Source organism: Colobus angolensis, unplaced genomic scaffold (assembly GCF_000951035.1).
Source record: "Colobus angolensis palliatus isolate OR3802 unplaced genomic scaffold, Cang.pa_1.0 Scaffold8, whole genome shotgun sequence".
Classification (NCBI taxonomy): Eukaryota; Metazoa; Chordata; class Mammalia; order Primates; family Cercopithecidae; genus Colobus; species Colobus angolensis.
In genome coordinates, this window is record NW_012121820.1 from 15,276,945 (window position 1) to 15,291,660 (window position 14,716).

Genomic DNA, 14,716 nt, shown 5'->3' on the forward strand with positions numbered 1-14,716 from the left:
AGTAGCTGGGACTACAGGCGCCCACCACCTCGCCCGGCTAGTTTTTGCATTTTTAGTAGAGACGGGGTTTCACCGTGATAGTCAGGATGGTCTCAACCTCCTGACCTCGTGATCCGCCCGTCTCGGCCTCCCAAAGTGCTGGGATTACAGGCTTGAGCCACCGTGCCCGGCCAGTTCCCTCTATTTTGAGTGTCAGTTTTTATAAAAACAACAAATTAAGTAAACTTAGATGACAGTTTTGTGAACTACCAGAATCAAATAAACAACTAAAACTTCAAATAATGGGAGATGAGATCGTAACACCAATACTTTGCACTGAAAATATTCAGCTAAGTTTCCTAAAACATTAGCCAGGAAGAGAACTCTAATTCTCAGTTGAGTAGCCTCTCAGAATTTACTAACACTTATGCATGCACACTTTTGAGAAAACAAGGTAATTACCAAATAGCAAAACCATTTATAAGGTAGTCATGTATCTCAAAAGAGAAAAGCAAAGGCACAAGCCTAATTAACTCAAATGCCATTAATTTTTTTCATCAATACAAATTAGCTGAACACTGAGAGGTAGTAGGCTTATAAAGAGGAAAGAGACACAGTGACAATACTACTCATGAGACTATCCCAGGCATGAAGAAAAAGCCTAGTAGTCTCCTAAAAAGATAACAAGAAAGTATTAAAACTATTATATCATTTTAGAAGAACCTGCTTATAAACAATATTCTAAGTAGTCCCAACTGTTTCCTGTTTTTTGTTGTTGTTGTTGTTTGTTGGTTTTGTTTGAGACAGAGTCTCGCTCTGCTGCCCAGGCTGGAGTACAGTGGTGCGATCTTGGCTCACTGCAACCTCCGCCTCCCAGATTCAAGCGATTCTCCTGCCTCGGCCTCCTATGTAGCTGGGATTATAGGCACATGCCACCACGCCCGGCTAAGTTTTGTATTTTTAGTAGAGACAGGGTTTTGCCATGTTGGCCAGGCTGGTCTCAAACTCCTGACCTCAGGTGATCCACCTGCTTCAGCCTCCAAACGTGATGGGATTACAGGCATGAGCCACTGTGCCCAGCCTATTTCCTGTTTTTAATTCCATTTGAAATCAATAAATACAAGCAACACGCATTTAATTCACACCTAAGGTAACTATTAAGTACTAATATACCAGTACTGCACCAGATACTGTGGAAGCCTAAAATAGAGACAACACAGTTCCTGCCTTCAAGTTGGTTAGATGGGGAAAGAAGACATACATTTTAAAAGATAAGCAACAAAACAGCAAGAGATACAAGAGTGATACAGAAAGTATCACATAGGTTCAGAGAAGGTGTGAGCACTGTGGGCCTGAGTGGTTAGGTAGGACTTCTCCTTACGAGGCGGAACTAAAGAACCAACAAGAATGAGATGTGGTGATGGAGAGAAGGAGGAGGAAGAAGACAAAAAGACATCATGATGGGAAAGATAAACTTTAAGAGGTCTCAGAGGAATGTCTGACTTATGAGTCTGACTAAAGAGCAGCATTCATGCAGAATTAAGAACAGCTAGTTTGGTTAGGGGCCAGACTACACCAGGCATTTCATGTATGGTATGCTGTTTACACCTGAGCCAACAGACCAGCGTTCCGGAGAGTTCTCTTTTTTAATTCAGATTTTCCAAAGTAATCTTCCTTCTATATTTAGAAAGTTAAAAACTTACAGAGCTGGTTTTCAAAGTCCCTTACTGTATGACAGAGCAAAAGCTCTAACCAGAACTTTACCAAAGGGAGATTGCCCTACTGCTCCTTGAAGGTATCCTGCATTATGACATTTAAGGCCCTTGCCTAAGAAGATGGGAAAAAAAGTTAGAAACAAACTATCAAGAGTAATCTTTTGGCTTACTACAAAGTTGCCCATAATTGTTTCAAGTGTCTTCATTCTCTCATAGGAAAGATGCCTCTTAAGGTAGATACATCTCCCTTAGTTGTGTTTAGCCTAAATGGAGACAATAATTGTGATAGGCAAAAGTATATATTTTTTTGAGTAGAAGGGAAAGATGTTACAGTATTTTAATATCTAAGAGGTATGAGATTTTAGAAGCAATGCCAAAAACTTGTAAAGAACACATACCTGTTAAAAATTCCTAGTAAACATTACATAAGCCCATCTTTCCTAACATTCACATTAATACAATCTTTAATAGAACACAGGAAGTCACTGTTCAGAGGACTAACAATGAAATCAGCTCCTATACTACAGTAACATTTATGAATATTTTACTATGCCCCTAATAATGGGCCAGATAGACAGGTATAGCTTACCTTGGTACAAAAAGATTTTGTAGGTGTTTTAGTATACTTTGAACATACTGATTAGGCTCTTTAATAACTGGCAATGGAATAGAATCTTTCGGCAACACTAAAGCCATAATCCAGTCTGTATATACATCAACGCAATATTTTACAGTCTCTCCATCCAATGGAAGGGTCAGTCCATAGCAAATTACTTCCATGGTCCATTTTACCTAGACAAAAGAAAATATCCATACAGAATTATTATACATGCCTATCTCAGTAGACTGATTTAAAATGTCAATCTCTTTTATTGCCAAAAGCCTCTAAATTGATATTCATCTCAATGTAAGTATCAGATTTATTTTAGGTAATGCATTTTTCACATATCAAACATACAATTTCCCAAGCAAAAGATTTAAGAAGAAAATAAATTATTTATTTTTGACTATCAAGCCTATGCTGGTTTTTGCCCTTTAGATATTATTATTATTTGCTCTGTGAATTAAAAAGTAAATACAGGTCACTTCAATTTTCCATAGAGATTAGAGACGCAAAAATTGAACATTTTAGAGTTTTTTCTCCACTTAATTTGTTTATGTGTAGCATTTAGAAAATCATATAAAGTCAGTCACATTCCATCTCCAGATTATGCAACTGAACAAACAAGAAGAAAGATGAACTGTTTGACTCTTATTTTACAACTGTTTTTTCTGCCAAAAAAAAAAAAAAATACTTAAAATGAAGAACAAACACAGCTGAGAAAGGACTGAAGCTGGGTAAGATCTTAACAAGGCATTTAGCCGCACTGAATGAGTCCCTGTCTCCTGACCTAGCTGAATCACATCCTAAGGACTGAGAGAGCTTGCCTAAGAGACTGCTGAACCACTAGGCTGCCTGCAGTTGTAATTGTAGAGATTAAATAATCTGGCCCAAGTCACTGGTTTATAAAAGGCAGAGCTGAAAACTTGAACCCTGGTCTTCCAACTAGAAATTTGAAGCTATTCTCACCATGCCATTAACAGAGTTCTCCAGCAAATGGGTATCTGGGTGTTAGCAAGAAATCTGGGCAGATCCAGGATCTCCTTGTGGACAAGATGGAGACATATGGCCCAGAGGATGGTAGAATAGCTAGATTTACAACTGGTCAAGATACCACATTACAGAGTAACAACAGATTAATGTGACAAGATCATTTTGGAAAAAGGTGCTCCGTGGCATGCCAAAGGCTCTGCCAAGATTTTAACTTAGGGGGAAAAAAACGAAAAACAATGTATGCTGATCATCTGTAGATATCACAAAGCTAAAAAGGATGGCCAACTTGCTGGACAGAAATTCAAGATTCAAAAAGACTTCAACGGCTTAAAACCAAAGTTAAATCTAACAAGATAAATATATGTATTACATTTTTTAAGCTCAAAAGTAACTACAAAGGTTAAGGGTAAGAAATATATCGTTTAACTGCAGTAAGTGTTAAAGAAGCCTATAACAGCACAGTGAAGCTGTGACAAATTTGGAGCAGGGTGTAGCAAGATTTAGCCACATAATAGAAGAGATTCTAAAAGACATTGCAGGTCCTTAATTACCAGATGAAAAACCAAGAAGATATCTTTGGTGGCATCTTCACACAATCGTTTAATTTTATAATTCTAGGCCGGGCGTAGTGGCTCACACCTGTAATCCCAGCACTTTGGGAGGCCGAGGCGGGTGGATCACCTCAGTCAGGAGTTCGACACCAGCCTGGTCAACATGTCAAAACCCCGCCTCTACCAAAAATACAAAAATTGGCCAGGTGCAGTGGCCCACACCTGTAATCTCAGCACTTTGGGAGGCCAAGGTGGGCGGATCACCTGAGGTTGGGAGTTCAAGACCAGTCTGGTCAACACAGAGAAAACCCCGTCTCTACTAAAAAAAAATACAAAATTAGCCGGGCGTGGTGGCGCATGCCTGCAATCCCAACTACTCGGGTGGCTGAGGCAGGAGAACTGCTTGAACCTGGGAGGCAGGGGTTGCGGTAAGCCAAGATCACACCTTTGCACTCCAGCCTGGGCAACAAGAGCAAGACTCTGTCTCAAAAAATAAATAAATAGGCCAGGCTCGGTGGCTCACGCCTGTAATCCCAGCACTTTGGGAGGCTGAGGTGGGCAGATAACAAGGTCAGGAGATAAAGACCATCCTGGCTAACACGGTGAAACCCTGTCTCTACTAAAAATACAAAAAATTGCCAGGCATGGTAGCAGGGTGCCTATAGTCCCAGTTACTTGGGAGACTGAGGCAGGAGAATGGCGTGAACCCGGGAGGCGGAGCTTGCAGCGAGCCGAGGTCATGCCACTGCACTCCCGCCTGGGTGACAGAGCAAGACTCCATCTCAAAAAACCAAAACAAAAAAAGGTATAATTCTAGAGAACACAGGAATTCTCATCTCTTTTCAAGGGTGAGAAAGGAGAAAAACAAGGGCTACACCAGAGCACCTCCACCTACTCATGTACCATCTCATCCCAGGAGAAGGCAACAAGGGATCACAAACGCACCAGGAGGAGAGCACTAGGGTCTGTGCTAGTCCTCAGGGATAAATCTAGGGTCCTCTGAAGAGAGAAAAATGTTCCTCAGACTGAAGACCTTTACTCTTCAGAGACCCATGGCTGAGGGAGGATAACTGCCCCTAGAGCTACAAGTTTTAGTCTTATATCTACGTCTAATCTCTCCTTCACAGGAAACCAAAAACCAAACAGAAAAAAAGGGTCTGAGACATAGGGTACAGGTTTTGCTAAACATGAAGTCTGAAGGTTACATGAGCTTCTTCAAGACAAGGGACAAAGTTTTAATCCTGCGTCTTAGCCAGAATTTATACTAGCAAGCTCCTCTACCACTCCATTCTCAGGGCCCCTTCACGACTTCCCAATAGCAACTTTTTAACTTCAGCCTAGGCCACTGAACCCAAGAACAAAGGGTCAGCTTCAGGGCAAGCCATATCAAGAGCCCCTATCTTTAGAAACAGTAAACACCCAGCCTGGGCAACATAGTAAGAACATCTCTATAAAAAAAAGCCTGGCGTGGTGGCACGTGTCTGTAATTCCAGCTACTTGGGACTCACTGGGATGGAAAAATAATTTGGGCCCAGAGAGACTGAGGCTGCAGCGAGCTGTGGTCATGCCACTGCACACCAGCCTGAGTAACAAAGCAAGACTCTGTGTCAAAAAAAAAAAAAACAGCAAACACAACCCTAATCCAATCACCTAGGCTTAGGCCAGAAGGGCTTGGCTTCTCTGCAGCACTCTTAAACCTGGAAGTCAGAAAGGGGTAGGTAGGTATGGGGACAAGGGAGAGCTTACGCACAGCATACGCACAGCCTGAAAACTCGACATGAGTCTTCAGTCAGGGGCCATCTAGAGGTTGGGATGAGGTCTTCCAACCACACTCTAAATGGAAATCAGAAGACTAAGCCTAGAGCTTTGGGGAAAGGGCTTGACATTCAAGTCCCTGTCTTGGTGAATTCGTGGAGAATTCACCATAACTAGTAAAAAGTCCCAACGGCAAAACAGTACAACTCATTCCTTACAACCTCCACAAACTCCGAGTCCCAGCCCTCAACCCAAACAAGATCAAAATTGAGAAGTCATACTATGTTGGGCAGAAATCCATTAAAAAGCTGACGTTATTCTACTACAGTTCTTTTCAAAGAAAAAAGAACAAAAAAGTGAACATTAAACAAATTCTTCAAGAACAAATGTACATTTTCATATAAGAGAATGAAATTTAGAAACACTTACTTCTTTGTCAGTTTTTAACAAACTCTCACTACCAGCCACTGAAGGGGTACCTAACACCTGCCCAAGAGGACGGACTACAGCATTTGCCACCTCTCGTCCAACAGTCTCTGGATAGCTGTGCAGCACACTGGTATGGCCTTGATCATTCTGAATCACCAAATGCAGTGACCTCCACTCAGAGTACATCGTGCCACTAAAGTACAATCCAAATGGCACCTGAAAAGACAAAACAGAAATGCATGTCAAATTATACTACTGGAAACTAACAGAAATAAATAAAACAGATGTATAGACTTTCGGCATGATAAAGAATGCTGCAAACATCCTGCCTCTGAAGACAGAAAAAATATATCTAAATGTTTTAAGAATATCCCAGAACCTCAGGGTAAGATTAGGTAGGAAGGCAGAACCTGCAGCTCTCTGAGCACCTCCCCAAAAGAGCCCTCGGAAGCCCTGGGGCAGAGCCGGAGAAGATGGCCATTGGGCAGGGGAATAACATGATCAGATATGGGACATTCACAGCATGAGGAAACCCTCCACATGGTTCCAGGATAGAAAAACATGGGAGAATGGAATGTCCTAAGTAGGAAGGGGAGACAACGGAGAATTTACTAAGAACCAGGTTTTCAGTCAACAGTTTCAGAGTACCTACTATCTGCTGAATACATATCCCTGTAATTTCTCAGCACTGTCCTCAAATTACACTTAAAAATTCTTTGAGACTGTTTCATTCTCTGAAACAGTGGTGCTGAAACTACCAGTACTGGAACACTGGGAAGTCACAGTGTTCTTTAGGAAACATATTAAGAGCTGCCACTTACTAAGCATTTAATACATACTACTCATATAATCACTAAAACAACCCTATGAATATTCAGTAACACTATCCCTATTTCACAGATGAAAAACTGGAGCAGAGAGAGGTTTGCTTCTTACCTGAAGCTTTAAAGTTATAACATGGTAGAGCTGGGTTTTTTTGTTTTTTTGAGACGGAGTCTTGTTCTGCTGCCTAGGCACACTGGAATGCAGTGGCAGCCATCTCGGCTCATTGCAACCTCTGCCTTCCAGGTTCAAGCAATCCTCCTGCCTCAGCCTCCCAAGTAGCTGGGATTACAGGTGCACACCACCACACCCGGCTAATTTTTGTATTTTTAGTAGAGAAGGGGTTTCACCATGTTGGCCAGGCTGGTCTCAAACTCCCGGCCTAAGGTGATCCACTGGCCTTGGCCTCCCAAAGTGCTGGGAATACAGGCGTGGGCCACCGCACCCAGCCAGAGCTAGGTTTTGAACCCATATCTGTTGGGCTCCAGGGCATATGCTCTTAGCCATGATATGTGCTGTCTCTCCCTATTCTAAACACTCTCCAACGCAGGTACTTCTGCCTATTCTGTACATGCTCCATAAAATGATATCTAAGTCTACTGCACATAGGAGGGACATCAGCTGCAGAAAACATATCTGTATGAATGCAATGTAAATATTACAACCATAAATCCTATACTCATAAAGAGGATAAATGATGTTTAGCCCTCTCCAATTCATTTCTGTTAACTTCCACTTTCTACTTGTTCTGAAATCTGCCCAGCAAGCAGTTTAAGCAAACTCAAGGTTATAATTAATCTTTAAAAATTTCTATCCCTAAAAGTTATCTTTTCCTCAAATTGGGAAGAGATTAGCATTGTTTAATTTTATCCTGAGAAACCTTATCCCAGCTCACCAAACATCAAGAGTTTATGACATTCTTCTAAGACTAACTCTATTAAAGTATAAAGAAAAATTTTTAAAGAATTTTTTAAAAAAGAGGAGCATACGGCAGGGCACGTTGGCTCATGCCCGTAATCCAAGCACTTTGGGAGGCCAAGGCAGGCGGATCACAAGGTCAGGAGTTTGAGACCAGCCTGACCAAAATGGTGAGACCCTGTCTCTACCAAAAATACAAAAATTAGCTGGGTGTGGCGGCGGGCGCCTGTAGTCCCAGCTACTCGGGAGTCTGAGGTAGGAGGACGGCGTGAACCTGGGAGGCGGAGGTTGCACTGAGCCAAGATTGCGCCACTGCTCTCCAGCCTGGGTGACGGAGCAAGACTCTGTCTCAAACAAACAACAACAAAAAAAAGCATATGACATTTGAGAATCACAGAGCTACAAAATGAAAATCAAACTCTTTAGTATGAGAGTCAAAGTCATTCACACTGTGGTCCCAAACTACCTTTCTTTCTCCTTTCCATACACAGGAATCCATACACTTTCCCACTCATCCAATTCAATCTACTCAGCTTCCTCTGGAGTCTGAGGGACTCTGGGCCCGGGTACCCTTCAGTGACCCTATAAGGATCTTGTAGTCTCCTCCCTCCTCCTCTGGATCTTTCTCTGAAAATGGGAAGGCAGGAGGAATGGGCCACCATCTAATAAGGCACCCACAATTCAAAGGAAGAACAGATGCATCTGACTACTAAAATTGCCTCAGTTGCCTCATGATGTATAAGGAATTCCCCCAAAGATATCCTGGTGTCCCCCTGAAATAAGCACTCTCAACAATATAAGGTGGGAAAGGGAAAGTTCTGATAGAGAGCCATCACCATCAAAAGACAACTGATTCCCACACATTTTTTCCTTGCTTTTTAAAATTAACATATATACACATAAATACTTATGTGTATACTACATATATATACATATAGTATAAATATATACACACTGTATAGTCTGTTACACAAATAAAAAGAATATTATACTACAGGGGTTTTGGTTTTAGTGTGGTTTTGCACCCTTTTCATTTTTTGTTAGGTGTCATTCCCTGTCCAAATAATTTACTTCATGAACAGACAATCCTGTTAACATTTTAACATTCCCTCCTGTATTTTGTGCCACTCAAAACTTTAATTTTTTTTTTTTTTTTTTTTGAGACAGAGTCTCGCTGTCACCCAGGCTAGAGGGCAGTGGCACGATCCTGGCTTACCGCAACCTCCGCCTCCCGGGTGCAAGGGATTCTCCTGCCTCTGCCTTCCAAGTAGCTGAGATTACAGGAGCATGTCACCACGCCCAGCCAATTTTTGTATTTTAGTAGAGATGGGGTTTTGTCATGTTGGCCAAGCTAGTTTCAGGCTCCTGACCTCAAGTGATCCACCAATCTTGGCCTCCCAAAGTGCTGGGATTTCAGGCATGGGCCACTGCACCCGGCCTCAATCATATTAAAATAACTTACATACATGCATAGCTAGAGATTGTACAGGTACCTCACGAATATCCTTCCAACTAATAACAGATTCGTTTTAATGGCTGGATAATATTCCATGGCATTTGTGTGGCCTAATTTACTCAACCAGTCTCCTAATGATATGCATTCACTTCATTCCCCATTTTTTTGTCACCAGGAAATAATGATGCAATAAACATACTTGCTAACATACCCTTAAGAAGCAGCAGCCTTTTTACTTCTGTGGAATAAGTTCTCGAGTTAAACTGCTAGATAAAAGGGTATATGTATTTTTAATGTTATTAGGTCTTACCAGATTGCTTCCCAAAAAAACCCGTAACAATTCCCATTTACATTAGGAACAGATAAGAGCCATTCTCTCATTTCACCCCTCCCTGCTAGAAATCAGCATTATTTATTTATTTGCCAACTTGATAGGTATAAAATAAAATTTCATTGTTCTAGCCAAAGATTTACTTTTATTTTACAGCTTCCGGTCTTGAGTCTGGCTTAGAAGGTTTTACCCTCCCATCCCCTCTATCAGTGTTTTTCAAACTGTGGGTCACGAAACTATCAATGTTTTTCAAACATGAAATAAATGTTTGATAATAAATAAATGTTTTTCAAACATGAAATAAATGTGAGTCATGAAATAAACGTTATGGATAACATTTATTTTAATTAGATGGTATAGGATGTATGATAAAGGCATCACACAGAATAAAGGTAAGCAATGTTTCTGTGAAACTTGATTCCTTTGTAATATATGCATATGTTCTGGATCACAATGGAAAAAGCATTTTTTGTTCTTTTTTTCTTTTTGTTTTTTGAGACGAAGTTTCGCTCTTGTTGCCCAGGCTGGAGTACAACAGTGCGATCTTGGCTCACCGCAACCTCTGCCTCCCGGGTTCAAGCGATTCTCCTGCCTCAGCATCCTGAGTAGCTGGGATTACAGGCATGCACCACCACACCCGGCTAATTTTGTATTTTTAGTAGAGGCAGGGTTTCTCTATGTTGGTCAGGCTGGTCTCGAACTCCTGACCTCAGGTGATCCGCCCGCCTCAGCCTCCCAAAGTGTTGAGATTACAGGCATGAGCCACCATGCCCAGCAGAAAATACATTTCTTATAGGTCTTAGTCCAAAAATTTGGAAACATAACCCTGACGTGAATTTGTAGTCTTCTAGATTTTCCTGCAAGATAACTGCATAATTTTTCACACTTACCTTGTATATTCGTCTGGAATTTACTTCTGTAAGTGGTATACGAAAGGTCCGATTTTACTTTCTTCTAAATGCACGGTCAGTTGTGTCAGCATCACCTCTTAAAAATACATCCTTTATGCACTAAACTGAAATACTAATTCTGTCATATACTAAATTTTCATTTATTCTAGAATCTATGAGACTTCTGTTCTATTCAACTATTTGTCTATTCCCATGCCAACCCATAATGATTTAAGTTCAGTGGTTTTATAGAATGTTTTTTCCAAAACTTTACTGTCTTTTCTAGACATTCATTCTTCAGTATACAATTTATTATTTTATCCAAATCAAAAAATCAACAATAAAGCCTTGCTAGAATTCTAATGGGAACTGCACATACCACCTTGCCAGCTTCATCTTCTACTGCCACTTTCCCACAAATATCCCAAACAATGGCCACAAAGAACTACTGATTGCACAAGCCCAGCAAACTCTTTCTTAACCTAGGTCACTGGTTATGCTGCTCCCACTGACTGAACTGCCATTCCCTGCCTTGATCCACCTTATGAAGTACTCAGCCTTCAAAGCTCAACTCAAATGTCCTCTCTTTGGTAAAACCTTTCTTGACTCCTCAGACCAACTCCTCTCAGCTGAGTGCCTATTACCGGATGTTCATATAAAGTTGCCCATTAGCTCATTTGTTAGTGGTGTAGAGATACATTCACCACAAAAGTGTCAGCCTTTTTTGACTGGGGACCTCGCCTCCTGAACCTCTGAGTGCCTGGCACACAGTGGACACTGAACATGTGGTTCGAAAGTGTCAAGGTTTACCAATGGGAAAAAGGAAGATATCAGAAGGTATTCCCTCTATTCCACTAAAGTGTGTCCAAAATTTTGTATGTTATATTCAAATAAAAATTGAAAAATATTCATCTGTTTGAAGCTAATTACTAGTAAAGATAAAAGTTGGATGGTTTTCAAATATTAAATAAATATTTAATATTCAGGGTCCATCACAGCACATTATTGGAAGAAAACAGGTTTTAAGAAGGAAAAAAAAAAGGACAAACTAGCTCTCAAACTCTACTGTACACTTAAGAATCATCGAGGGAGGAAAGGGTCTAGCTGAAAATGCAGACTCCTAGGTCCCATTCAGAGAAAGCTCAATTCTGCAGGTCTGAGCTGGGGCCTGAGAATCTGCATTTTTAAGAAATGGCCACTACCCTCCCAGTTCTGAAGAGAGGAGTATACATTATGAAAGACCAATTGAAATAGGTTTAATAGCTCTTAAATCCTTCTGATAAACGTTTTCAAGTTTTTAAATTAAGAAATTTTCATTCTCTAAATGTATTAATGTTTAAATGATTAAATGAAAACAAAAATTGCTTTCAAGAAACATGTAAAATAGAAAGATATAGGCCAGGCGTGGTGGCTCACACCTGTAATCCCAGCAGTCTGGGAGGCTCAGGTGGGCGGATCACCTAAGGTCAGGAGTTTGACACCAGCCTGGACAACATCATGGTGAAACCCCATCTCTACTAAAAATACAAAAATTAGCTGGGCATGGTGTCACACACCTGTAACCCCAGCTACTCGGGAGGCTGAGGCAGGAGAATCACATGAAACCGGGAGGTGTAGGTTGCAGTGAGCAGAGATGGCGCCATAGCACTCCAGCCTAGGCCACAAAAACAAAACTCCATCTCAAAAAAAAAAAAAAAACAAAGATATAGAAAGGATACAATGAAAAAGCTGAACTAAAACATCAAAATATATGTAACAGAAAAAAAGATGCTAAACTTTAACAAAATGCAGACAGACAAAAAACATTAAGACCAAAAAATGCATTATAATTACAGATATGGTAAGTAAAACAAGAGAACATAAACATTAGAAACAAGCATGGAAGAAACACAAAGGCAACTAAAGTATTATTTTGTACCTATTAAACTAACAAAACAAGTGATAAAACTCAACTCTGGCTCACACCTGTAATCCCAGCACTTTGGGAGACCGAGGCGGGCAGATCACCTGGGGTCAGGAGTTCAAGACCAGCCTGGCCAACATGGCAAAACCCATCTCTACTAAAAGTACAAAAATTAGCCAGGCATGGTGGTGGGTGCCTGTAATTCCCAGCTACTCAGGACGCTGAGGCAGGAGAGGCTTAAACCTGGGAGGCAGAGGTTGCAGTAAGCTGAGGTCGCGCACTGCACTCCAGCCTTCATGACAAGAGAGAGACTCTGTCTCAAAAAAAGAAAAAACAAAAAACTCAACTCTGATGAAGAGGTAAGGACCCAATGGAGAGCTTAGGGCAATGATTTTTAATAGAAAAACCTGTTACCTAGAGGCACTGTGGAAATATTAACTGTACAATATTAACTGTTAGCACAATGATTGGGGCAGGCTCCTGGTATTACAGGCAGAGTCAGGAAATCTAGACATCCTGTACTGCATGAGACAGTCCCGCACAATGAACAATTACACTACATCTCACATGACTTTTGAACATCTGCTAGAAAATCATTGTCTAAGACTAAAAATTAACTTCATTTACATATAAATACAAAATATATTATGCTATTTTAATAGACTGAATTTTCCAATAATGCAATTAATCACGTAAATTAAGGAAGACTAAGCTTCATTATCTTTAGAACCAAGAACTGTTCACAACCCTAGAAAAATCACATCACCAGGCCGAGTGCAGTGGCTCACGTCTGTAATCCCAGCACTTTGGGAGGCCAAGGCGGGCAGATCACCTGAGGTTGGGAGTTCAAGACTAGCTTGACCAACATGGAAAAACCTCGTCTCTACTAAAAATACAAAATTAGCCAGGCATGGTGGTGCATGCCTGTAATCCCAGCTACTCAGGAGGCTGAGGCAGGAGGATCGCTTGAACGCGGGAGGCGGAGGTTGCTGTGAGCCAAGATCATGCCATTGCACTCCAGCCTGGGCAACAAGAGCGAAACTCAGTCTCAAAAAAAAAAAAAAAAAAAAGGAAAAGAAAAGAAAAATCATATCACCAATGGCCAAGCCACTTGTAGTATTTGAACTGCTAATACCCACATTTGTGTCAGAAACACAACAGCAGGGACTACATATATACTTATTTAGCCCTTATTTCAAGATGTCAAACATAAAGAAAAGGTGTCATATTACTGTCTTACTTCTCAACTTATAAGTAGACACAAGCACCTGCCTACTTCATTGTACCCTCTAGACATAGTTCTATATATTTTTATTGAAATCCTAATTATGACAGTAATTTATGTTTTTCCTTTATTAGAGTTAGAAAGTTTCATTGATTTTTTATAAAAATCTCTGTGTTGGTAAGCTTTATATATATATAAAAATTTTTTTTTTTTTTGAGACAGGGTTTCACCCTGTCACCCAGACTGGAATCCACTGGCACAATCACGGCTCACTGCAGCCTCAACATTCCAGGCTCAAGTGATCCTCCCTCCTCATGCCCAGCTAATTTTTCGTATTTTCGGGAGTTTCACCATGTTGCCCAGGCTAGTCTCAAACTCCTGGACTCAAGCAATCTGGCTATCTTGGCCTCTCAAAATCCTGAGATTACAGGTGTGAGCCACCATGCTTGGCTAGTAGGTTATATATTATCTGTTAATTTCAGGATACAAAGGTAGTTAATTACCACATAAAATCTGAAAAGATTGAAAACGACCAATGTAGGAAAGTAACATGTTAAGTAGTGAAGGGGGTAGAGTGAGTGCTATGGCAAAGGAGAATATACAAGCTCTGTTTACAGCTATTACTCAGTTCTAGCTGTCACCTGGGAGGAATGCAGAGCCAGACTTGCCAGATAATCCAATTTTTAAAGAGACACAGAAAATCTGGACATTTCTACAAAGTCTCCTACTCTTTAAATGTTATCAACTAAACTCAAGATAAAAGATAAATTTAAAAAAAAAAAACTGGGCTAAAAAAGAACTTATCTATGGTCCAATTTATGCCTCTGATCACAGATAAAGGCGTACACTAGTTCTGGTAACTGAATTAGCAAAATCCTTGTGGAAAGAGGATAGTGAAGTGTATACTCTATGTATAAGCTGTTGGTACCCCAGAAGTCACCCCAACCCACTTTTGCTGCAGGGGCTGGGCTTATAACCCAACTATGGAGGTCCTACAACTTCACTTTATTTCATGGTGGTTGCTGTTAGTGAAAAAAAGGATGAAGGCAAAGTGCAGTGATAGATTTGGTCAAAGGAGTTCCATTAGGCCCAGTATTGTCAGTGGCCAGACTACTCTTTTTTTTACCTTTCCTTTTTTTTTTTTTTTT

At 40.6% G+C, this 14,716-nt stretch overlaps 1 protein-coding gene across 1 annotated transcript in view; it reads right to left on the reverse strand.

Moving 5' to 3' along the window:
* The window catches only part of RALGAPB (Ral GTPase activating protein, beta subunit (non-catalytic)), a 107,657-nt gene that overhangs the window by 80,125 nt on the left and 12,816 nt on the right, over positions 1 to 14,716 (reverse strand). The window contains exons 2-3 of the mRNA XM_011929208.1: positions 6,024 to 6,239; positions 2,284 to 2,486 (exon numbers count right to left, since the gene is read on the reverse strand). Coding sequence (XP_011784598.1) covers positions 2,284 to 2,486; positions 6,024 to 6,209 — 389 coding nt within the window. The 5' untranslated portion in view covers positions 6,210 to 6,239. The remainder of the gene's footprint in view (positions 1 to 2,283; positions 2,487 to 6,023; positions 6,240 to 14,716) is intronic.